The sequence below is a fragment of the Hylaeus anthracinus genome, unplaced genomic scaffold (assembly GCF_026225885.1).
Source record: "Hylaeus anthracinus isolate JK02 unplaced genomic scaffold, UHH_iyHylAnth1.0_haploid 2, whole genome shotgun sequence".
Taxonomy (NCBI): Eukaryota; Metazoa; Arthropoda; class Insecta; order Hymenoptera; family Colletidae; genus Hylaeus; species Hylaeus anthracinus.
The window spans coordinates 7,600,071-7,625,012 of record NW_026534838.1 but is presented as its reverse complement, the minus strand read 5'-3'; the positions used below and the strand labels follow the sequence as shown (position 1 = coordinate 7,625,012).

Here is a 24,942-nt window from a genome sequence, read left to right as displayed (position 1 = left end):
TCTCTCTCTCTCTCTCTCTCTCTCTCTCTCTCTCTCTCTCTCTCTCTCTCTTCCTTCTTTAAAATTTGTATTTACGATCGTGAATTCTCGACGCAATTCTCTTCAACACGGTAACAATTCGCGACTACTCCAAGAAAAAAGAACTCGTCAAAAGGCTTACGTTCTCCGAATAAGTTTTGCTCTTTTTGCCCTGAAATAGTATTTCAAAGCTGTCTGTACGATCTGGAATGTTGTATCTTCTAAGCTGAGTAGTATGTTCTTTGTTGCACAGAAGGGATATAATTGTGTGAAAATGAAATTTTAGTCCCGTAGAAATGTTTTTGATCTTTCGGGGAACGATTCTATGTATGTACAACTTGGGACTGGACTGCGTGCTAATGAAATTGTTTCGCGTGCCTTATGTTCACCAGCCGTGATTCAACCTGTCGTTGCAGAGTCGGTTGTGTGTATAGTAGTTACCGTTGCGTGAGAACGCGGCTTTATCCGACGAAACCCGATTCGTAGATTGAATTTCCAAAGGCGGTCGTTTCTGAGGCGCGCGTCTGAGATTACCAACCGATTAAGTTGCCCGTCCGCGGGGTTGGCACGCGCGTCACCGTTGGCAGGCCGTTTGTTGTCGCTACTGGAGGAAACGTTGCGAGTACTCGACGGAATTGCGATTAATTTAACCGAAGCGGCAGATTATTACGTTTTCCTAGGTTGCGATGCGACGAAACTCACGAACCGGATTTCTCAACTATAGCAAACTTTTGTCTATTATCTTAGTATTTTTTAACTTGTGCGTTTCATAGTTCGATATTCGTTCGTTCAACTGTCAAAGTCACCGTTTTACTTGATTATATCGCGCGAATATAGATGTATCCCAGCCAATCTCTTTGTTACGTATAGCGATAAAGCGCACAACGTTTGCCCAAACTTGTTAAACGTTACAGGATTTTATTAGTTGGGCAAAGAGTAGCCCTTTCCCCTTCGTAAAGCATGTGACAGAAAAAGGATTGGCACCGGGGAAGGTTAAATACGAGTATGAATATTAATTGATCGTGGAAAACGGCGCGAAGCGACTGTCTAGTTTGCAATTCAAATTTTTCTTCCCTCCCGAAACGGAAAATCGTCCCACGGGACGGAAAGAAAACGCGCGCGATAGTTTTCGCATAATGAACGAATATCGTGGCTGATACTGGTTGAACGTTGAGCGTCGATGAGATTTTCATGGTTGCTCGGATCGAAGATCGATGAAATTTTCACGGTTGTCCCGAGCGAATAAGTTGGCGACGATTCCCCCGGTCTGCTGGTTCACCCTCGTCCATTTTATACACGGACGCATTGTCCTCTCGTCTAAAATTTAACCCAATTTAAGTTTCGCGTTTCCAGCCAATCACCGCTCTGTTGACTTAACAATAAACCATTCTCCGCATCCGAGAACTAGATGTAACCGCAGATCGAGTTTCCCGAGCCGGGAAGTGCTGCAATGCGGTTTCCCTCCCCGGTTTGGTTCCTTTGCGTACATTTCCTCGTGAATTGCAAGGAAATTCGTGTGTCGACGTTGTCCTCCTACTCCGCGCCTTCTTGGAAATCGAAAAAGAATATTTTTTACCCAATCGACTGCGAACAAGACGGAATATCGGTGGATTCATTCCGAACTTGGACTTGAAAATTCGTCGTTTTAAATACAGCGTTGATATCGTCGTTCTCATTTTTATACGAAACTTTACCATCGTTTGATATTATCGACGATGTTGAGTTCGTTCTAGACACGCACAGAATTAATTCGTATATTTCTCACGTTATAACGTTATAAGGCGGCGCGACGCGACACGGAGAGTATTGATGCGTTAACGAGAACGTGGGCCCAGACACGTCCACGTGGTCTCTTTCGCGCGATAGCATTGATTCAAGTATCCTCTTCAATGTGCGATTAGTATCTCGACTCTTCTGCGCTGCCGAGCCGTGCTAGCGCGCTTCAAAGGGAAACCAGACTTTGACGACAAGTTCCGTACACGCATTGTCTATTTATGCGATCGTCTCGTAGCTTCGCATTCACGTGCTCTTTGTCCTCGTGTCAAAGGGACTGGAAGATACTCGTTCCGTCGCAATTAGAGGCAAGATTTTCCGCGGAAACGGGTTTCTAACAGGGCTGAAGGTTTTCAAGGAACGACTGTTATTAGTTATTAGACGTCTCTTATTAGGCGGCTCAAGTAGACGATCAAACTTCCGGGGGAGAGTGGGGAAGGGGAAAGGGAGATGGCCACAATTTTTAACCAAAGCAACATTTCGAATATCGAACGGAAGTTACAATTTACTTTCGTAAATTAAAAGTGTTTCATCGAAAATAAAACATACGTGTATTTGGGAAACAGAGGTGTTTCTAGAAGTTCCGTTTTCATTAAGACACTTACCAACAGGAGTCTCCTCGTTCCAAAAAGAATCATCTAAAGTGTAATCGGCTTCTGTAAAGAAAAAAAGAAGAAAAAACGCGATTAGCCTGTATAAAAGTATGATGTTGTGCAGCTATGTTACGTAGGGATTGGTCTTGCAAGCCTTTATAATGGAAAGAGGGGCGCAAGTTATGGGAAAGGAGACGTTCCAATTGGCGAGCACTTGCGGGTGTTTTTTCTAAATAATACATATTTTCTGAATCTATTTATATTTTAAACATTTTTGCACGGAATTTTCTTCAACATTTTTTAGTACGTCACGAACATTCTTGTGGGAAGCTTCCGAAAGTTGTATCTCGAAGGAATTTCGGATGGATTGCCTGGGAATTTTCCAAGTGGGTTCGAAAGTTCTCGGAAACTTCGTAGACTACGTGTGCGCTAGGATTCGTGTTATCGAGAAACGATAAAACGTCAGCCATTGCGATCTCAGCCTTAACGTGTCAATTTTAACGAGCACTCTCTTCAAATTTTATAGAATTCCCCATAAAAATAGTGGAAATGTGTCGATAGACAGCGATGTCTTCGACGAAGAACGACCATCGGCCTTAAAGTCGAGAGGGATGCTTTTTCCGGTTAAGAATTAACCATTTCTTTGAAAACTTATTTCATGCAAACGGTGTCGTTGACCTCGTCCAAGATTTTACCGTCTCCATACGTATGGCTTTTAATACGTATGGAAATGTCGATTGGTAACGACATGTTCCGCTAAAGCAAGACCGGTTCGCAGCTCTGTCTCGAGAATCGATTACCTCGATTGCAACGGACATATTCGCGCAATAACCAAGGTAACCAATCCGATGATGCGATATGTCTCCCCTACTTACGCTCACTACAGTTTCTTTGTTTCCAAATGCTGTACAATTAACGAAAATTCCATGCAATGACACCCTCTGCGATATACTTTGGTTCTCCCTTTTGGGAATCCCCTAGGGGGTGGGATCCACGAGCCACATTTCGAGATTCTTTGGTGTAATTTATGGGTAATCTTGGTTAATATCGGGTGACATCGTAGATTTCTTTGGTCGCCCCTACTCTAATGAATGCGGAGAACAAATGCAAAACCGTTCCAGCGAGATTTTACTTGGCGACGATCAAAGTAGAAAAGCAGCAGGGCAGTTGGCTATGGGGGCAGGAGAAGGTCAATATTCGTTCGTAAGGAAATCGGGAAGCCCCGAGTCCGACCTAAATCACGACAGGATTACAAAGCGATGCTGAGGACTGCAGCGTCGCGAATTCGTGCACCGTTTTCCCAAGTTGCAGATTCCCGTTCCTCGTAAACCGTCACGTGTCGTTGCATCCTACCAATCGATGACCATGCTTCGTCGATTCCCTCGTTCCCTCTCGCCCTTCTCTCTGTGTTTAGCGCATTCGGTTCATCGTTGGGAAGTTGCAGTGTCTGCGAAACCGTCGTCGACTGGCCAGACGATAAACGAGCCGACGAACGCGGCCCGAAACGATGGATACTACCCTCGATGTTCGCTTAACCTCGATAATCGGAAATATTATTTCTGGAATTCCCTTACGGAGTAAAGAGCCAAGTATAGAATTTATTTTCGTACGAGTTACGTAATTTCTATAGACTTTGTCGTTTTTTTAAGGAGCTTTTGTTTTCCTGTCTCTCATGAACGGTAGGCTATTGTACGATCTCGTTTTCGTTGACTTTTTACAATTAGCATGGATTCGATCGATTCCTCGGTGAATAGGCGACAGCAGCAAAGAAAGAAGAGTCGCAAAGTCCAAGGAGGATGGCGGCGAATACACGTGTATCCGGTGGAAAAGTCCGCGAAGCTGGTGGACAACAGCGGGGGCGTAGAACTTTTCTTCCAAGTTTCATTAAAGCCCGCGAAACTTTTTCATCTCTGCGCAAACCGTCCCTGGGTTTCATAAAATTCATAAAATGGACGGACAGCGGATAAAAAGAACTCGGTTTCCAGTGGCCTAGTTCCTCCTCTCTGGGTGGTATACGAAAAATAACCCTGAGGCGAGGAGGGCGTCGAATGGATGATAGTCAATGACGGCGCTTCTATAGGGCCTCGCCTCTGGGGGAGACTTTCACGCAGGCACAGGCCGGAAGAAGTCCGCTAAGGGTAATCGACACGTTTTAAATTACTTCTGTTTCCCGCCATCGTCCTTCTTTAATAAGTAATCGTCGAGTTATCGTTCGTTTCTCCCACGAAAGCGTCTGTCGAGTTCAGAATTCCGCACACCTTTACAGAGAAACAAAGTTGAACCGCATCGGTACCAAGGTTAACTCTACCCGACCGGACTCTGATTCTCTTCTTTTAAGTAGAAGAAATTTATATAGTTCTTGTTTATAAAAAAAATGACAAGTTCGGTTTAGCAAACAAGTCCGTATAACTCCGACACTTGATAGTATCGACCACTTGTTCTATAAGCTGCATAGACAGTCTGTTGCGCTCTAAATCCGGATCCTCGTTACGTCTATCTTCCGGTGCTATTTCCTGTTGATGTAGCTGCTTCAACGGTTTGTACAGAGGATTATAGGAGTCTCTGAGCCGGTTAATTTCGCCGTGCGAATATTACGCCCCCGATTGTTCTGTTCAGCACAGTGTCTGCCAGAAAGCTCGAGGATAGGATACCCGCGAAAACACGCTCTGGTTATAGATGGATATATACATCTATATATACATGTATATATGTATGTATATATTCGTGTTCGCGAGGACCCGGAGACAGAGTCTCGGTGCTAGATCGTTAAAAGGCCTCAGGGCGAAGAGAAACGAGCAGAGTTCATCGGCTGCGGCGACGCTTCCCGCGTTTTCTCTACGGCGGAGCCAATTTTCCCCCGAGTTAATCGTCTCGCGACGGCACGCAACAATTTCTGAAATCGCTTGTCGACCCCGCGGTACCATTTTTTCGGCTCCCAAACGCGCGGCTCTTCCCCGTGAGAAATTACACGTTCCAACATTCTTCGCGCATGTTAAGCGTAGTGTCAGGGAAATGTGTATAGCGTAGACATGCGTAAAACGACGAATAACGTTAATTATTTACACAAGACAAAAACATGAATTGTTATTCGGTCGGTGCTGTGTTCAAATTAGTTGAATCAACGGTGACACCGTTGTATCTATACAAAGATTGATTCAAGGTGCCCTATTGGAATAATGCCAACTCTGCTTTCGATAGCGATTTCCTGTGCGTACGTCAGGGCGATGTTGAAATAAATTTCTTTTCGACAAAGGGTCAACGTCCGCCGGTGTGTGTTCCAGAGTAATTAATTTGTTCGCTCGGGCAAACGTTCCTGCTTTGCTCCAACCCCTCGTCCAGCGCAAATCATCGAATATCGTATTCCCAATGAACGAGCAAGTTTTTTAAATAAACCGGAATCGTGGATGAGATCAAAGTTCGTCCGATGCCCGGTACTAGAAATATCTTCTAATTAGTCGGTACTTTTGATACCCTAGCGGCTGAATATTCGTGCAAAAGTTGAAATTATCCAACTAATTGAAAACAATCTGTGTCACTGTTATTCGGGCCAGATGGAGAATTGTAACCCTCTTTGTTTTCAAATTTTAACCAACTCTATAGAACGGAATTGACGCGTTTGTTGTCGAGTCTCCCGCATTGATTAGTTCTGCTATATTTAATTCTCGACGCTATCGAGTAAAACATCGGAATCGCGTGTTTGTAAACTATGCTTATGCCGCTACGTATTTGTACTGCTCTGTTCTCTTAACTAGCCCCATCCTGTCGCGGTTTAAAGCTGCTTAACTCTGTTTTGCAGTAACAACTTTAACGTATTGTAAAAACGACAAACGCTTTGAATGTTACGTGTCGTTAGTTTCGCTCACTGCCGATATCAAGCGTTTAAACCCATTAAAATATACATATATTAGAGGCATAGTACTCTCGGCTACTAAATATGTATGTAACGATACTTTCATGGTAGTTTCAAACGGATATCGATTCTCTTTGATACCAACATATTTGATACTGTTTGATACCAGATTATAATTTACCGTCGAGTATCGATGCCACTGGCTCGATATAATCTCCATCGCTGCCTCTACATTCGCCTAACGGAAAGGTTTCGTAATAATAACTTGTACGAGACTAATAAAGGAAACGATTAAAAGAAATGTAAATGTAAATGGAGGGACTTTTCAATATAGTAGTATATACCTTGTACCGTTTCAAGAATCGTAGAATCCCAGTTTGACAAGTTTCAACATACACCGCGTCCTCCAAGTTGCAACACTTGAAACGGCCTCTAGGCATACACAAATGGAAGCACTCCGAAACGACGAATTTCAAAAAAGTTTCCAATTGCTGTAGGGGTCGAATAAAAGTGTTCAGCGCCGAGTTTCCTTTTTATGCAATTTGGTTTTATCGACTGACGAGATGGAAGCGGGTGTTGCTATTTACATGGAAGGCTAGGGGTAATCGCGTCGTTCCGGAATCGGTGCATTATGAAGCGGTCGGAAGTCTATAATTTATTTCCATTAGCCGAAAATAGCTCGTACGTGTAATTCGATTTGCACAAACGGAAAATTGCGTGTCGTGTGTCAGGGGTCACAAATGCGACCATTTTTCCTTGAATCGATTTGCCGCGTATTTCTGGATTCGATTCTGATTTCCTCTTATGATTCGGTAACGTAGAATAGTTGATCGGTAAAGGTAGGTTGCTCCGTTGGTAATGTACAACGGTCTGTCGATTATGGTTCTATGTTACCGAAGGTAGGAAAGCGCGACTTTATCGACAGGCTACTCCGCCTTACCGACCCAGTCAATTTCCCCGTTTTCCCCTTATATCCATAACATATCCGGAAGAGTTCCCTAGGACCTAGGTTAGGTTCGTCGCGAGTAGCACGCGCCCTCTAATCCAGTGATGGCAACCTCGGCCCCAACGAAACTCCCTAGGCGAGCAGATCCGCGCAGAACCGACCAGATAATCGCAGTTGCCCAGCGACAAAGATAGATAAATAGATAAGTAGATGGACGAAGATGGCGGAGGAGAGGCGGATAACTAGGCCGCGAGCGAGCGAGCGACGACGAGGCAGACGAGCATAGGGTGGGTGGAAAGAAAACGGGTTGGAGGGAGAGGGTGAAACGTGTAGACACAGGAGGGTAGCGAGTGCAAGTTAGAGGGAAAGGGAAAAGTACCGCGGGTGAAAGCGAGAGAGCTGGAAAGAGGGTGGGAGGAGGGGTAGGGGGGACGAGGATCTGGGAGCGTTCGGTACCATTGCATATCCCGCACATCTCGCAGGTACAGGGCGTGGTGCCTTGTCGGCAATATCGATTACAAACCCGGGCGGTTGCGCATTCACGTCGACACGTGGACGTGGACCGGCAGCCAGACTAAATTTGTGTTGCCCTATATTTTAGGTTCCTGCACTCATCTGCCTCTCAAAGATTGATTGCTTTTCCCTCCAGCGCCCTCGGTTCTTGGCCTGTCCTCCAACCCCGCTTGAATTTACAGTCTGGCCTGCCTGCGATCAGACCGTCTCACCCTGTATACTACTTACTACGTGGCCGTGTGTAGTCCGAGGAGTGTGGGGCTCCCGACCGCGGCCGCACCGGTGCCCGAACGTGGGGGTGTAATCGGTGAATCTTAGCCTACAGTTAGGTCCTTTCTTGGCACATCTGTTCTTCTCTATCCTTCCGGGTACCTTCGAGCTCTTCATCCCCGAGGAACCATTCTCGACGAGGAGAAACGCGATGGGAAATCTCCTGCTCGAACCCTTCGAGACCTTTCAACCTACTACGACCGACTACTTGCTATGCTTGGATGCGTGTTTGTGAATTCTAAGCTATGCCGCACGTTTATCATTTGCGTTGTTAATTTTGTGCGCTGCTATCAGAACAGTGGATATTAATGGAGAATTGGGGGTGCGTTGACATACATCTAAAGCGAACCGACACGGGATGACGTCAGTACCGAGAAACTTATTGAAATTTCGAGCCACCCTTGAACATTGGTGTACGTGCTAGAACTTGCAGTCTTCATCGTTGGCGATCAAAACGGCCCGTCCTCTTCCCTACCTGACGTAGTCGTGTGTGCCTCGAAAAGTGTGTGGCTCGGTGCCAGGTATACAGTATTTATTCGTTAAGAGCTCGTGACTCATGGCCGTTGTCAGCTGTTAACATGGAAGCATCGAACGCATCCCCAAACCAGTGATTCGGAGATTCGTCGAGTATAGAGCTCGCGCTCGTGAGCTCTTGACGAACGAATCCCGTGCTTTTGTAACCGATTGAGGAATAGTTAACGAAAATCCATCGTCGAACGCCTGAATAAACAATTCTCCTATTCGTGACCCTTACATTCACGCGCCAGACCTTGCTTCAGCGTGTCAAGGGACCTATCGACTAACGACAGGGCATTGTACACGTTGGAAAACTCGACTTTGTCAGTTCAAAGATGATTATACGGTGCATAGAATACGTCTTGCGGAAATATTGCACTGTTGATACACACTATATACTTGTGCGATGGTTTTCCTGGTCGTGTGTGACCTGGTACGTGCCTAGGGGCAATGGAGGACGAGGATTGCATGCCATCCAAGACCGAGATCGCTACATGTATCTATCCGTCATCTCGTTTTAGCAACCCCAAGAAAATACTCGACGAGCAGATGTCGATCGTTTACCTGTGGTTAAACTTTTGTTTGAAATAAAAATAAAATGAAGCAGAAATTGGAAAAGAAGACGAAGCGATATAGGATCAATGGAGATGATCGGAGCCCAGCGATCACGAATAGAGGGGGTTAGATGGAGAATAGAATAGAGGGGCTCGTGGAGAAGGGTATCGTGAAAACGAGTGGCACTCCATCGTTCCTCGGTTCGCGAACTTTTCAAAGAGTGGGAAAGGAGGGGAGGAGAGGAAGGATTCAATGATCCGGGTTGCGAGTAAATTCAAGCAGCGTATCCAGAAACGAGTGGGTAGCCGGTCCCGAGTGGCGATAAAAATTGTGGGTCGAGTATCGACTCGGACCAGCGGTAGAAACTGCAAAGGGGAGTGCAAGAAAGCAGAGAAGAAAGGGGAAGGAAAGGAATGGACCCTTGGATGCGGCTATAGGGTCAGCCGATGTCCTGCTTCTCCCCTTGCCGTGGCCCGCTGCGCCGGGCTGAATTCGCTAAGCGCGTTTACGGAAAGCCAGCGAGAGCTCCTGCGACAGCGATAGAATAGACATCAGCTGTGAAAATAAGTAAATAATTTCTGTAAGAATGTTCAGATTACCCGTTTCGCAACTAGAAAGAAGGGTATATAATCGTCGTCGTTCTCCATACGGATCGATCTTCGCTACCTCATCTGGGAAAGAAAGAACCCGAGGGGATTCGCGAAAGGGAAAGGCCCGCGTTCGAGTATCACTGATTGTCGAGTGCCCCTCCCCACTTCCACCCACTCGAATACTAACGCTAATTCAGATTTGAAATCAGTGTTACGATCAAATAGATCGATCGGAAGACGGTAGGGACATCGACGAATTTATTACGCAACGCTGATCCAACGTTGCCTAGAAAAATTGCAAGAGCCGGCCATTAAATCTCTACGCGACGGGGCTCCTCAAAGTCGCGTTAGGTAAATCTGCGGATGGATTATGCGAGCACCGGGTTACCGAACAACCCAGTACAGAGACAACGTTGGTTACGCAAGAAGATGCATTATTTATTAATGTACTCATACGCGAGACTTTCAGCACCAGAGGAAGATAAAGATTTTGGATTAAAAGATCGCACAAGCCTATTTTTCGCTAGTCTGGACGCTCGTGCCGAACAATTCCTTTCCGTGGGATAAATATTTGTGGATTCCTAGTCACGGAAGCGCTTTCTGCTTCGCCCTGCGTGCTTCCGCTTTTCCTGATTAAAAACCAGTGAACGTGTGTGTACGTGTGTAACGAGAATTCTGTCCACCAGGGAGATCGTCTCCACGCGACTGCAACTTACAATTACTAATGCGATCCGCGTCCCGATTGCCGCGAGGTTATGTATGAATTAACCCCAACGACCTCTAGAAACCGCCATTTTTAATATGACGCGACCAGTAATTACTGGGTCGCGCGTCACGCGCGGCTCGAGGCTTTGGGTTTGGAAGTTTCGAAGCAATCGCGGGACCCGTGAAAGGGATTCCCCTCCCGTGTGCCATTCCGGGGACTCCCCAGATTAAAATCCAACGAACGTGTAAAGGATAACGCGCGCGGATTGCTTCGCGTTGGAATTAAAAGTGATTTCCATGCGTAAGGTTAGGCGCAGAGTTAGATATGTACCACATCGTCCAAATCGTTTCTATTATACGTCATGACCATCTCAACTTTTTATTATAAGTTATCAGCCACTGGAAAATCCAAACGATGCTCGGTTAGATTGCTATCGCATAGTAATTAGACGTTGGAGGCAAAGTTCTAGAGTGGCTAATCCCTGCTGTTGTCCTTTCCTACGCGATTATCAATAAACGAGGGAGGTAGTTGAACGGGTGGTGGCCGAACGAGCGCGCGAGGATGGAAATTTGAAGAGTACATCGGTAAAAGGGGCGAGAGCAGGCAGGGTTGAAGGGGGCTGTCGTTACTGGAACGGGCCAGACTATAATACAGCTGTAAAGTGGTACGTTTCTGTCAGTCGCACCGACTAATCGATCCTCGTTCGGTGGTGCACGCGGTCTGTTTGATTAATAATTCTCATGCCACGAAGAGGACGCGCAGTTCAATTACACTCGGGGGCGAGTTTCACTCGTTGATCATAGAATAATATCAAGCTGGATGCAAATGTGTGACTATTAATTACACGGCCAGCGGAAACTGCGGCTATATACTGGCTGCACTCGTGTCCAACTTTTGCCCAGGATCATCCATCATCCTGGACGCGAGCTCGTGCCACCGATTGGGAGAAAAGGTACATCCACCCTAAATGAACGAGTGGGTCTACCGATAACAGAGTTATTTTTTTCCTATTCAATTACGCGAATGCTTATCGTTCAACATCGATTGGAATACGCTTGTTTATCTCGAAATTGGTTCATTATCGACACGCAGTAATACATATATCTCTGTAAGAAAGTTTGACTAACAGAGACAGAGATACTTGCACAACGGAGTACAAACCAGGAAAGTTCCTCTCGAGTATCGAATCGCGCACTCGCCAATCAGTCGAATTCACATAAGCGAACGTTTATCGGCGGAACTCGAACTTGAATTGGTCGCGTGATACGGTGAAGATCGTTTACTCGTTTGTCAAAGCGTTCGACTCGCCTAACTCCAACCCGAAACGTTGTGTTCCCTCGAACGCCCCAAAGTAAAAGATCTGTTTATCGAGATGTTTAAATACAAAGTGGACTTGGTAATCGGTCCTCGAACGATTGTTTGAGCATACTAAAGATTTCAACGACGTACCCTCGGCCGTTTCGCGACAAGCGCGAGGGAAACGCGTTGCTGTTTACGGGCATCGCAATTAGAGTAACTTTAATTGCTATCCCTGGTCGGGGCAGAAACAGCACACGTCCCATGCCCGTTTGCCTCGCTCCCAGGAAAATGGGTTACAGGGAACAATTAACCTTTGCGAAAAAAATGCAGAAACGCGCACAGTAGTTTCGCAACTATAATCGAGCACGTGTCGTCTATTATTAAGTTTGTATTCGATAAACGACCCCGACGCGACGAGTCGAACTTGTTATCGGTTAATTCGAAGCGAACGAGTGTTTCGTTGACCGTTGAAACGATCCGACGACAGCTTTTGGGATTCAAATTTCGGTCGTTCGCCGAGTAAACTTTTATACTCGAAATAGGTGTGGGTTAGACGTACATTCTCGCGCGTATCTCCAAATATAAAGAAGAACGTCGTATAGCCCATCGCTTTGTTCACGTGTCTCTAGAAGGAAAATCGTTTCTCGAGCAACCGAGGGCGGATTCGCCGTGTTTCGATGCCGTTTCGACGAGAAACACCCTAATGTATTTATACCTATACGTGTACCGTACGTAATCCTGAACGAACCGACGGCAACCTTTCACAAATTGAAAGAGTTCCTCTCTCGTCGCTTGCGTCTCTGTCCCTCTTTCTTAATGGAGCTGCGTAACGTTCCAGATAAATTGCCGCCGCGGAGAACCTTTTCTCTAGCGCAAACTATTTATCCTGAACATCGCCACGGGAACGTTTTCTAATGGAACCGTGAACCAGGGGTACGAGGAAGGTGGCAGACGATGGATTCTTCTCTCTAGCCACCGCCCACGATTACTCGCTTGCCTTTTAACCTTAATCTCTCCCAGACGCGACGATATCGCGTTCAAGTTTCCACCGTTAAAAAAGAAACCATTACATTTCAATTATTAAAGTTATCGAAGCTATGAAATCTTTTTGTTGCTGCGGGCCACTATTGCGAGTTGCTTCGGGGAAGATGGCGAAACAAGTGCACCGTCGCGTCGCGTCGCGTCGAGTCCGTGGTCAGACAGAGAATGGCACAATTTCAATTAATGCGATCGATCGATCGATTCATCCGTCAGTAATACGTACCACGAGATGGTATACCCTTGAAGAAATCGTTATTATTAGTTCAATGTTTGTATTTATAAGGTAGTCACAAGTTTTTATTTTTAACGAGATCATGGATAAGAAGACGGAGCTGGAGAAACGTTGTCCTAGAGGATTAAAGGAAACGAATTTTCTTTTAGGATTTCCTGAAAGTATGAAGTACGAAGAACGTATCGGTATGGGAAATTGTATTGGGAAATTCGTGAAATGAAGAAAGTTATAATACTTTGAATGAAAAGTTTGCACGATCAGAGGAACTTTGTAAAGTAAAATATGTAAAGTAAATCGGTTACGAAGGCATAAAACTTTTCAGAATCTTCCTGACACGAATTCGCTGGTAATTCTTTTATACAGAAACCAGAGGTAAAAAAGAAGACGTACTTGGTAAGCAATAAAACAAATTGAAATACAAATTTGAAATTGTACGTTTTCGCAATCTAATAATTTCTCGATCCTGCTCTGCTCCATCGGAACTCTAACAGAAAAAAAGGAAATCAACTGTTGGAAAGCTTTAAAGAGAGAGGAGAACCTAAAGGGCATGCATCGCGTCCAAGAGCCACGCGTACGACTGTGTCGTTTCATTCTTAACCAGCGCGTTTTTCCAGCGCTCTTCTAATTGACCCACCCCCGCAGATCGATCCACCCTTTGTTCCCAGGCACACGCTGCTGGCTGCGTGGCTTTTTTTTCTCTCGACGAAATTACGGAACGCCATTGGCCTGGACTCCGGTGGTATTTTTTCCAAAGAACTCCGGCTCGCGTTTTGTTCCAGCTCGGCCTCTGATACGCTCGATGAGACCAGCTGCGTGAACAGCTATCGGACCTGCAGCCGTCCAACCAAATGAAAGAGTAGGCTATCCTCCGCATCCTAGATAACGCTGACGTTGTCCTGTACGCGTCCCGTGAAACTTGGCCTCGCTATTCTGCGGAAGACGAGCCCAGTCACCGTGAAAGGAATTATCGCTCTCTCCGCTCTCTTGGCGTATTTTTATGCTACAGATAAGCGCCAGCTTTATACAAGCTTCCTCTCCCCTCTCTCAACGTTGCTTCGTCTCTCCTGAGTTGTCGTTTAAACGTATATTAAATGCATGCTTCCTTCCTGTTCCACGAAACAGGGTTAAAGCTATGGAATCCCTTTGCTGCCGCGGCAGTCTCTATCGTACCTTGTCCTAGGAAAGATGGCGATGGGCTTGTGCAGCCCAGTCCACCGACTCGACGTTTCGCGTCTTCCCTTTCTTGAATCGTCCAAGACAGATCCCACGAATTTTCTAATTAGGAGCGCAAACGAAAAGAATGTACTTGTTCCTCGAAATTTTCATGCGTTCCACTGCTTCCATGATTTATCCGCGTGCGAGCATGTTTACTTTGACTGGCAGCTTGCCGTTCAGGTAGTTGATAAATGGAGAAAATAAACAGTAGCGGCAAACACAGATGGCGGATAAATTCTGCCAACGGAAGCAGCTCAAAGTGGAACGTTCCCCACGTTACCCGTTGCCTACCTTCGCGATTCCCAATTGTATATTTATTTTATTCCACGGCCTTTGAACCGAACGACAGTCGCGAGTACGAGCTACGAATCGAAAAGTTTGCTAAAGGAGGAAATGCCGATGCGAAAGTTTTGGGGAAAACGGTTACTCGGTTGGCTCCGCTTGGTAGAAACGAAAGGAGTGACTCGTACGCTTGGTAAATACATAAATAAGTAAGTAAACGTTGAAGGGGGAAAACAAAAGAAGGGAGAAAACGTGGCGGACCGGGAAAAAGCATCCAGGGGATCTCGAGGAGATTAGTTAACGAGATCACTCACGACTGTCAGCGTTCTGTAAGCAAGTTCTGAATAGAGGGCATGGCGGCCCGTGCCGCAGATGATCTACTATGCAGTCAGCCAGCCATGTCAACGATATACATACATTCAGCTCGGCCCGTGGAAGTAGGCTGCACTGTCTGCGAAACGGTAATGGAACGGCAAACGACCTGGGATTTAACCCTTGGAACGTCCTAACAAAGCTCACCCCGCCAGCTCAAGAAAAGGCCAAGGAAGAAATTGGTGAAAAATTTACATTACCGCTTGGCCTTGCTGCCTGCTGCTGCTGCTGCTGCTACTTCTAGCGGTAATTGCGTTGTATATTTCACTGTATACATATATGTATCTGGCAGCCTTGAGCCGCGATTAGATCGGTATTCGAGCTTTAATACGAGACTCGAGCGAGATAAAATCCTGAGAGGCTGCGAGCTGGGTAGACAGAGAGCTCGTAAAAATTGATAATCGAGTTAATAGGCGCTCGTTGCGCCCGGCCGACTTGCGTTTTAGTACCAGCCAGCGTTCCACTAGTTTGCAGTCTACGGAACAAAAAAGTCATAACTATGTCGGCGAGATGAAACTAATGCTCGATTTAGATACGAAAGGGATACGTATCGATAATTCGATCCATCAATCGTGGCTTCGTATACTCGGCTTGAAACGTATTATTAATTATTACGTAATTCGATTATTTTTAGCTTTCATCTTGCAGACTAAAGATGCGGTATGTGTCTCTATTCTACTTGCTCGATTTTGAATAGAATGATTTGAATCTGTGCCACGCTACTCTTGTCTTCTCATTTCATCATCGTCTCATCTTTTATCCATTCCTGAGAAACTCCTCTCGTCCCAGCCTCTAGTAATCTCTGTAATCGATTATTGCGACATTGTGTATGGCATATGGTTCTTGTCTAGCTTCCAACGCTTCTAACATTCTCGTCTCCGATTCATGTACAATGCTCGTAAATTTGATCACATCCCTCCTCTTTGAAAAGCCTGGCTGGCTACACGCGAGGCAGAGATGGATCCTCCACCTTTTGTTGCCTCATTCGCGAGACTCTGAGTACCGGGTCTCCATCTTGCCTTGCAAACTCATCTGAGCGGCCAATCTTTCGTGCCGCTAACTCTCATCCTACTGGTTCGCTATTACCTATTTCTATCGTGTTTCGCCATACAAACAAATTCCGTCCTCCTTTCTCTACCTTCTCTTTGAAAATTTCAGATAATAATCTAATAACAAGATCTTTAGATATAAGAATAAATGCTACATTGCGAGATTATAAGAAAAAGATATTGTTTGTTGTATACTATCAGGGTCATTCCGCGAAATCGGACACTGAATGGAGCATCTTAGATTTTGTGCAAATTTGAGAAGGTTACAGTCTTTCTTAAGTCTTTACTTGTGTATCACGCAACGTATCAGCGGGGTTCGTATCTCGTATCTCGTTTAACTGCCTCACCCTCTATGTAACGTGTACACGTATACTTTGTCCAACTCCAAAACATTGCCATAACAGAGGCACGAATGGCAGGTGGTAGCCTTGAATAATCCTTAGGGGTGCAGACAGTGATTAATTGGTTCGAAGTGGCTCGCTTTTCCCTTTGCGCGCGTCCAAGATTGCCTTTGTCCCTCCAACTGCCACAGGATGAAGGTTTATGCGCATTCGTTTTAGATTTCAAACGCTTTGCCACTTCGAACACCGGTAAAGCGTAGGAATTCTAAAACAAATACCACGCTTTCACTGGAAGCATCCAGCCACGGCGGTGATCCTCGTCTTCGATGTTCCATAGGGTGTATTTTTTGGCAATTATTTAACGCACTGGATTTTTCAATGAGAGTAAAAGCACACTGACCCAGACCTAAGCACATTTTGCGCACAGCAATTGGGAAATGTAACGGTTCGAAATACAAACCTACTTGGATGCAAAAATTTAGTGAAAAAAATGTGTTGTTGTTGGAGTGGAAAATTATTTTCTTTTTTTTTCCGAAAATTGATTTTCACCAAAAATTGCGGCCTTGGATGTATAGAGAGGTGCTTTTCTCGAAGCAACTGGACAACCATTTCAATCCTGACCGTCTGTCCTCCTTTTCATCAGAGTTTTTGCGGCTCTATCGCGTGAAACTTTCGCCAAAGGACACAATCGATACTTTGCATTCACCCAAATGGAATAATTTTCGATACGGGTCGTTACCTCGAGCCAGCTTCCGTTCGCTCTTCTGCATTATTTTTTGCTGTTTCTTTGTGCCCCTACCGCCCCCTTTCTTCGGCCAGTATTTCACTGAAAGTTTGCCCAAGAAAAGCGAACTTAGTTTGCATTTACTGAGAAGGATTGTCCACGGTAATAATCGACGCCGCGCCGTTCGAATCTCGGTGGAGTTTCAGGTAAAGAACAAAAAAAAAAAAAAATGGAAAAAAACTAGGAATAAAGAATAATTCTGAAAAGAGCTGGGACAATGTGGCGATTTTCACTCGTTGAAAATTTCCTACGTCGACGCAGACGGAATACTGGAAAGCGTGGTATTTATTGGCTTCCATCCCATCGCTTAACTCGGTTGGCATTCGGTCAAAACTGATTCGAGCACTCTGAAAACATTATTCGAGCTCCTTCGACTCCTATTATTTTTCGCAACGGCATGGAAACGATGGGAGAATATCCCGTTTTTCTGTGAGTTTCATCGTTTGCCCTTGGCGATCCCTCTGCGAAACTCCGTTCGGTGGTTTCAATTTTAAATACTTTTCGTTTAATTTATAAAAGTGGAGAGAGCTGAGCGAAACTGAAGAAAAAGAACGTTGTCAGTCCGATGAATGAAATATGATTTTTTATGCTTGAGAAAGAATTTAGGGAGCCACGATGAGGTGGCATCGCACGACTACAATTTGTTGCCCTCCCGGTTTGCTAAGACGTGTTTACTCGCAGCCAGCTAAACGATACCCCTTGGAAAAGTGTCCCCGAAAAGAAGAGAGAAAGCGTCGTTAACCTTCGTCACGACACGGATCTTCCATTCTACAGGAGACAAGCTTTATCGATAGTTGCGAACACGAAACTTCCTCCTCTGTGAGTGGCGCGTTCTCCCTCTCCCCCCTTCCTATCCGGATGTCAGGACGTGTCAGCAAGTGTACGTTCCAAGGAAAATTATTTCTAATTGGTTCCTGATAATCGAGTCGCGTTTCCGCTACCGAGGGAGCGAAACGGGAACGCGGCCTCCGGGCTTCAAACACGGTTGCTTTTCCCCACTCTTTTACCTAGAAAACTTTTCGTCCGGAAGATCTTAAATTAATCCCACGCTTCGGTGATCCTCAACGCGAGCCACGGGAAATTATCAAAACGAGTCACAACTTATGTATCGTACGTAACTTTCAATTTTACAGCTATCGACATCGGTTTCGTTAGGAAATGCTTTTAAAGCAGCGATTCGTTATTCAATTTTCAACTGTTGCTCTCCAATATCGTCATACCTTCTTTCTACCCCCTACACCCTCGCACCTATATCGCTATATTTCACCGTCAAGGAACATTTTCCTGGTCTGCGTTAATTTTAAACGCGCAATACGGCTTCCGCCACTTACTTCCGCCGGCTTACTTTTTAGTAACTGTTCCCATCCCACCCTTAAAATGTATGGAAATTGCCAGCGTTAACGCCAGGTATTTCACGGTCACCATGACGGAATTTAATTTAAGGCCGGCCTACGTGAAACTACCACAAAGAGGTGAAATTTTAGAGCTAAAAAAAAAAGTAATATTTTCCGCTTTGTAACATGCAGCCAACATTTGGGAATGCTTTCTAAACACAGGGTGGAACAAATATTATGACGATACGCGTGCGAAACTTAGTCTCGAGTAGAAAGTATAAAATAAAAAGAAAGTATAAAAAATGTCGATCGATAACTCAACAAGCAAACACTGTCTCCAGTCTACGAGGATATATGGCGAATATCAGAAACACGGAACGCTGGTAAACGAAAACGGCGACACGGTATTCGTCATTCGTCGACGTGCATGACTGAAACGCAATATCGAGTTAGCGCGTACGACGAACTTTCAGCAAATGGAAACGAATGAGGGATCAAAGAAAGAGTTATTGCAACGCGACGGGAAAACCGGGCGTTTAGCGGTGTCACGAGCACGCAATTTCCCAAACGGAAACTCTGTTCCTCTGCGATAAAGTTGCGATAAAGGAAGGGGTGAGATTTTTTGGATCAAGGTAGACGAGCAAGCAAACGCGTCGGATGGTAGAATTTACAATTACACGAATAATCGTCATGCGTCGAGAAATACTACTTTTTAAATAATTTACGATTAATTAGGTTTCATCGTCTAATCATCGAATTTGCTGCATTTCGTTACTTGGCTCTTAATATCGCACAAGTACGAAAGAGGACAGGCCGATTGATGACTCGAGCGCGCATGCTCGAGCATTTAATGAGCCCCAAGATTTGCCAAAGAGGCCACGGCTAAGGTTTCGTTCCCGTTGGTCGAAATTAATGAGTTTACAACAAGGCTAACAAGAGAGGACACTCGTTTGTAATTGAACGACTTATCGGAGACGCGCGTCATCAAGGATATCGTGTCCGTGTCTGAAGCACGTACGGGCAAGCGAGCAGTCGCCGCGCCGTGGAAAAGCGAGATTTTATCGACCGCCCACGCTCGGGCAACGCTGCGGAATTAATATTCTTGCGATGTTTTCGCAGAATCCAGATTAGATAAGAAATTTTAAAGACCGTATTGAACATCGTACCCTTATCGTTTCTCTGCCATCATCGAAGACATCACTAAAATTCGCGAACAATATAATAGAAAGGTACACGCGCATCGTATACGTAATACGTATACGAACTGTTGGGAAAAATGTGAGAAGCCTGAACAGGAACTACATAGTATCCGATCTAACAAGTTGCAGGGCTGAGTCTCGATGGTGGTGCAACCGAACAGACATCGCTGTACCTAAAATTCCACTATTATACCAACGACCTAATAACGTAGGAAGGAACCACTTTCTATCGATCGTTCATGCTCGTTTGTCAGCTGTCTGGCGAGAACGACTCGTCGCTGGAGAGAGCGGACACGATGAGTTAACCGGTCGTCAAAGTTTCATAATTACGCTCGTTCGCAAGTGGTTGAGATGGTTCGTGACTGGGGCGTGTAGTTTAGCTTCCATATCGATCATTTTTCATCGCGAATACACACCAAGAACGAACTAAACTGGGATCAAACCCTACCTAACTCGGGACAAAAAGCGGAACAACCTTTTTCTCGATTACTAAAACTGGACGAGTACTTCGAATAGCTTGAATTTACACTGAATCGGTCTACTCTAAGAACATTGAGTTTAATACTCTTACTACGCTGGATTCGCGCGTTACACGGTGAAACGTTTCCTGGTACAATAGAAAATGTTGCGTGATTCGTGACAGTAGCCCTTATCACAACTACAGAGCCATAGCGGCTTAGTGCTACTACGATAAGAAGAAACAGAAAAATAATAATAACCCATTTTTACGTACAATTTCTTGCGCCGCGACCGGATGCATTTAAACCAAGGGTCAGCAAACCTTTTTCAAGAGAAAAAGTATATATATCTATATATATAGAGAGAGAGAGAGAAAGAGAGAGGGGGGGGGTATTGGAATAGAAATAGAACAAGGGGGAGAGTAACAGGAACCGATTTTTGCGGACCAAGAAATCTGGGTTAGGTTTCCAATTAGAATATTAGATCAGCATTGAAATTTCAATATCAAGTCTATACAAGGGCCAAGTTGTTAGGTCTGGAGTTAGGTCGACGATGGATCTAGGCATCGGAAGCAAGGAGAAAGAGGGAAAAGGGGATCCAACGATAGGTAAGTGGAATCGATTTGCACGGACCAAGAGGTACGAGGCCACAGTAACGTTATTTGCACGATTAGACTCGACGAGTCTGGGGGTAGATACGAGACAGGGGAAACAGAAAGGAAGGATGGTGGACTCTGAAATCCAGGAGGGTAAATGTGCTTATTCTGCTTGAAAAGGGCGACGCGTGGAAATAAATCCATCCGGATCGAAGTGACGATAATATCTAGCTTCTTTCCCAAAGGCGCTCCATTAACCAATACACCTATATAGCCAGGGCACGTTTCTGTCCCTGAAACAGTCCTCGCAAAAGTTATGGTTGTTTCCGGTGCTCACGGGACGCTTCGTTCACCCTCGACGAGAAAAAGAAGCCGATAGTGTCGCTGAAGTTTTCCAGTAATTAGATTTGGGACGCATCTACCATATTTGAATTGTAAACTATCGATGTTAACTGCTTATATCTCGGTAACGAAGTCACGGATCGGAAAATGGAACAGGATTTTTTGATTCGTATCGGAACGAGAAACCTAAATCAGTCTGCTGAATTGCAACTATATTTTAACGTTCCTCTAATTCCAAGTTTATCGAACGTTATCAGCAATGTACCATTGCTTTTCATGCGATTGCTAGCCACGAGTATCGTTGAGCCTAGCATCGATGGAATTGACATAGAAAGGGAGGAGAGGCATGTTCGCGACAGAAGAGCAAACCCTTCGCCTCCCTGTTTCTGTTGGGGGGTGAGGGGCGAAAATCGGCCAAAAGTTCACGTATTAAAAGTACCTACAAGGCCAATAAATTAGAACTGGCGCTCTGCCATTTCAATCTCGCGGATCTTGCTCGAGACAAGAACGTTGAAAACTCTTTTCCGCGAGCCATCATTTCGTCGGCAGACTTGATTAATTGCAGCGCAACCAATCGATTGATTCCGAGTTGGAATTTTCACGAATTTCCCGATTCGACGAGGCCGGAATGTTTTCCTTTCTTCATCCGCGGACGCAGACCTGTAACTATCATTTTCAAGCCCCCGGGCATGTCGGTGTCGTGACGTCGACGTCGCGTCGGTTCCTAGACGTGTTGCTTATATACCTTGAATAGTTTGGAAAATAAACGACCTGCGCGACGAACCTCTCCAAGAAAATACTTTCTTTCTTGTATTTGGATGTAATAATATTGTTTCGATAGTTGAATGCGGTAAACATAAGACAGTTTAGTCCAGTTAGCACTTGTAATTAAAGGAGTGTACGACACCTAACGGGGCAACGGTTAGGCAAACCTGTTTGGAGAACTCGATGGTGGAAACCAGTGCAGAGCAGAGATTGTGTCTGCAGAGGGCGAGAAAGGGAGGGCGACGCGGACGGACAAGAATATGAATAGCGGGTATAATTTGAAGTAGGCCTCCGAACGAACCCTTGCCACGACGTCCTTGGCACCCTCCGAGAACGTTCGTCCGTAGGGTTGGGGTTGCAGGGCGGCAATTTCAGTGGAACGCAACCGAGCGGCAGTTGTGCAACGCCACACTTACCTAATATGTGCAATTCTCGGTGCGACGTAATGCTAGAATAAAACCGGGACAAAGCTCGCCTTTAAGCCTTCTTTTTTTATTCGAATGCCTTCCTAAGGTATTATCTCGTCCGCTACACGCGAAATACCGTTTCCTTTCGGCAAGGCATCAAAGGTACGCAACCGTTTACGTATACGACGATTCGTTATTTAAAATTCATCTTTGAATAATTACTATTTCCTTCTGAATTCGACACAAAGAACCACGCGAGCCAACTTATTTGCATTCCAATTTCTTTTAGTGCATCGATTAAAATTTCAAACTAAAAGTATGGAATTATTTAAACCGAATGAAACGTGTTAAAATGTGAATACGCTTGTTTCGAAAACTCTTTTATACATTGTAAAGAGTCAAAAACGTTGAACGAAGCTCAAAGCGACCAATTTCGCAAATATAGTTATAGAAGAGTATCGCTTAAAGGCGGGATAAACCTGCTTTTAAGCCTGTTTTCGACTGCCGCATAAACGATTCAAAGCAAAGCAAAACAAAACGAATCCATCCGAGCGAAAAAAAAAAGAATAACAATATGGTTAATTCGCAACGGAAAATAAATTCGGTCATCGAAGGGTGGAAAGGATCCCAGCCACTCCCCAGGCGCGCCATATTCGTCATACGTTTACGCCAGCAAGGAATGACGTCATCGAGCAACGAGATGGGTCACGAGTGCACTGACACGCATACCTATGTACCGGGAGACCCGATTTCAACGTATCAACGAAAACTCAAATCAAAATCGATCCGCCAGGGCGAGCCACAGCTAAAAGCGATTCGCTCTTCATCGTGAGAAAGAACCTCCCCCCCCCCCTCACTCTCCGTACCCCCAGCTACTACCACCCGCCTGCCCACTCTCTCTCCCTCTCTCTCTCTCTCTCTCTGTGTGTATAATTAAACTGAAATTACGCGAAAGAGACGCCTAGAGAAAAATCTCGATATTAATTTCCAGCGACGATAAAGAAAGGAGAAAATATAACGAGCTCGAGACCCATTTTTCCGAATTTCAATTAATTCCCTGCAATATTAGTAAGCATTAGAGAGCAGCGATTCTTGCACCTGAAATGGTTTTAGTTGCGTACCCTTTCAGCGGTCGTTCGAGACCCCTCTTGAACTCGAGTTACGATCAGGTTTGAATTTCAAGCGAATCAAAGAAGAACCTCTTAAAACTTTTTAGCTCCGGTATACATCATAGATTCGTACTTTCACCCTATCGTTTCCATATTTTCCGAGCAATCTGGAAATGTCTCTCGAATAAATAGTATGCGAGCCTGATTTCCTTCCCAGAAAATTGTCACGGTTCTTGCATACGAATATTCGAATATCGACGCGGCCATAAATCATTCAGCTCGTATTTTTCAAATTCGATATTCCCGTCTGGAAAATACCGTGAAATAATTTCCTTCGCTGCCTTCCTACCCCCCTCCTCGCCGAAGACTCCCTTCAACGTTATCAGAAGAACCCCTGAAGCCAGAGGTAAACGAGAATCGTCGTTCGCATAACGGATGCCAAACCGAAATTATTTATATATTCTATTTAGATTGTTGCAATCAAATTCTTACAATCGTTTCGAGACTTGAAAACCGTTTTAACATTCAGAATAATTAATACATCATGCGATACAAAAACATGCCAGAAGCTCAAAAATTCAACATAGATATACAACTTCACAACAGTGAAACTCTAACTTGAAATTATAGATTAATAATTATAAAGCATCGAGTAAAAAAAAGTTTAGGGTATCGTAGTTCGTATAGAGAAAGCAAAAAGGGAAAAAACAACTCATCGTAAAACAATGATTTTTGTAGGAGATAAAATAAAGGCAATACAGATCAATCGGAGAAACGATTGATTGTTGCGATAAAATAAAGCGTATCCTAAATAGACGAGCGCTATACGTAACGATTACGGTGCATTTCCGCCGCGTTGGATCCAGAGGTTGGCATATTACTCATAATCTGATCGTGTAAAGTCGCCCACGCACTTTGCATGCCGTAATCAGCCGGTGCCGCGCGTAAAACGGACACGCGAATCTGTGTTTTGCACGGACGTTGCTCATTGTTATCGATTTTTGTCGTCGATTCACGTGCTGCACATGGTCGATGTATGTCCACACGCAATCAACGGACGCATACTCCGTTACGGGTAAATAGACCTACACACCAAGGGTTCTTAATATTTTTATGTTTTTAAGTAAGTATCTATTGAAATTCGAGAAAATTGCAAACTGTCTGAAGAAATGCTCGACATTCGCTAACTTTCCTAAAACCTCGTAAACTCTCATGAAAATTTTGATGGCACATTATCCTACTCGAGAAAAAAGTTTTTTGTTTTCGACAGGAAGTAGCTCCATCGCAACTACGATGGGCGAAAGAAAACGCACTGAGAAAAGGTATAAGAGGTATTTCTCGGTGGTAGTATAACAATCTCTGGGCTGAGAATCCTGAGGGCGCGTCTGCAACAGGCAATCGTGTGTAACCGGAACACGCCATGCCTGGGAACGATTAACGACCACGGGACAGGGAAACGGACAGAGCAGAGAGCTGGAAGACCGAGCGAGGCACGACAGCGACTAGGAGAGGAAATTTACGAGCAACCGGGGGTGAAAAGACGCCCAGCGATGGGTGGCGGCTGAAACGGGCCTTGCACAAAATTACAGGATCGCGTGGACGCTAGGCGTAAATCAGGAAGCAAGCTGAGACTTAACCCGGGACACCTAGAGTGTTGGCTGTCCACTTGGAGAGTCATCAAGGGTCTCTATCAAGATCTAGCCTACAGAGAGACAGAGAGAGAGAGAAAGAGAAAGAGAAAGAGAGAGAGAGAGAGAGAGAGAGAGAGAGAGAGAGAGAGAGAGAGA

The 24,942-nt window shown here is 45.0% G+C and overlaps 1 protein-coding gene across 17 annotated transcripts in view; it reads right to left on the bottom strand.

Moving 5' to 3' along the window:
• LOC128893096 (disintegrin and metalloproteinase domain-containing protein 11) overlaps positions 1-24,942 on the bottom strand; it is a 50,985-nt gene that overhangs the window by 24,527 nt on the left and 1,516 nt on the right. For 16 of the 17 annotated variants that reach the window (XM_054153883.1, XM_054153874.1, XM_054153880.1 and 13 more), the window contains exon 2: positions 2,397-2,447. The exons of the other annotated variant lie outside the window; for it this stretch is intronic. In XM_054153883.1, the coding sequence (XP_054009858.1) occupies positions 2,397-2,447 (51 nt within the window). The remainder of the gene's footprint in view (positions 1-2,396; positions 2,448-24,942) is intronic. 17 annotated transcript variants of the gene reach the window in all.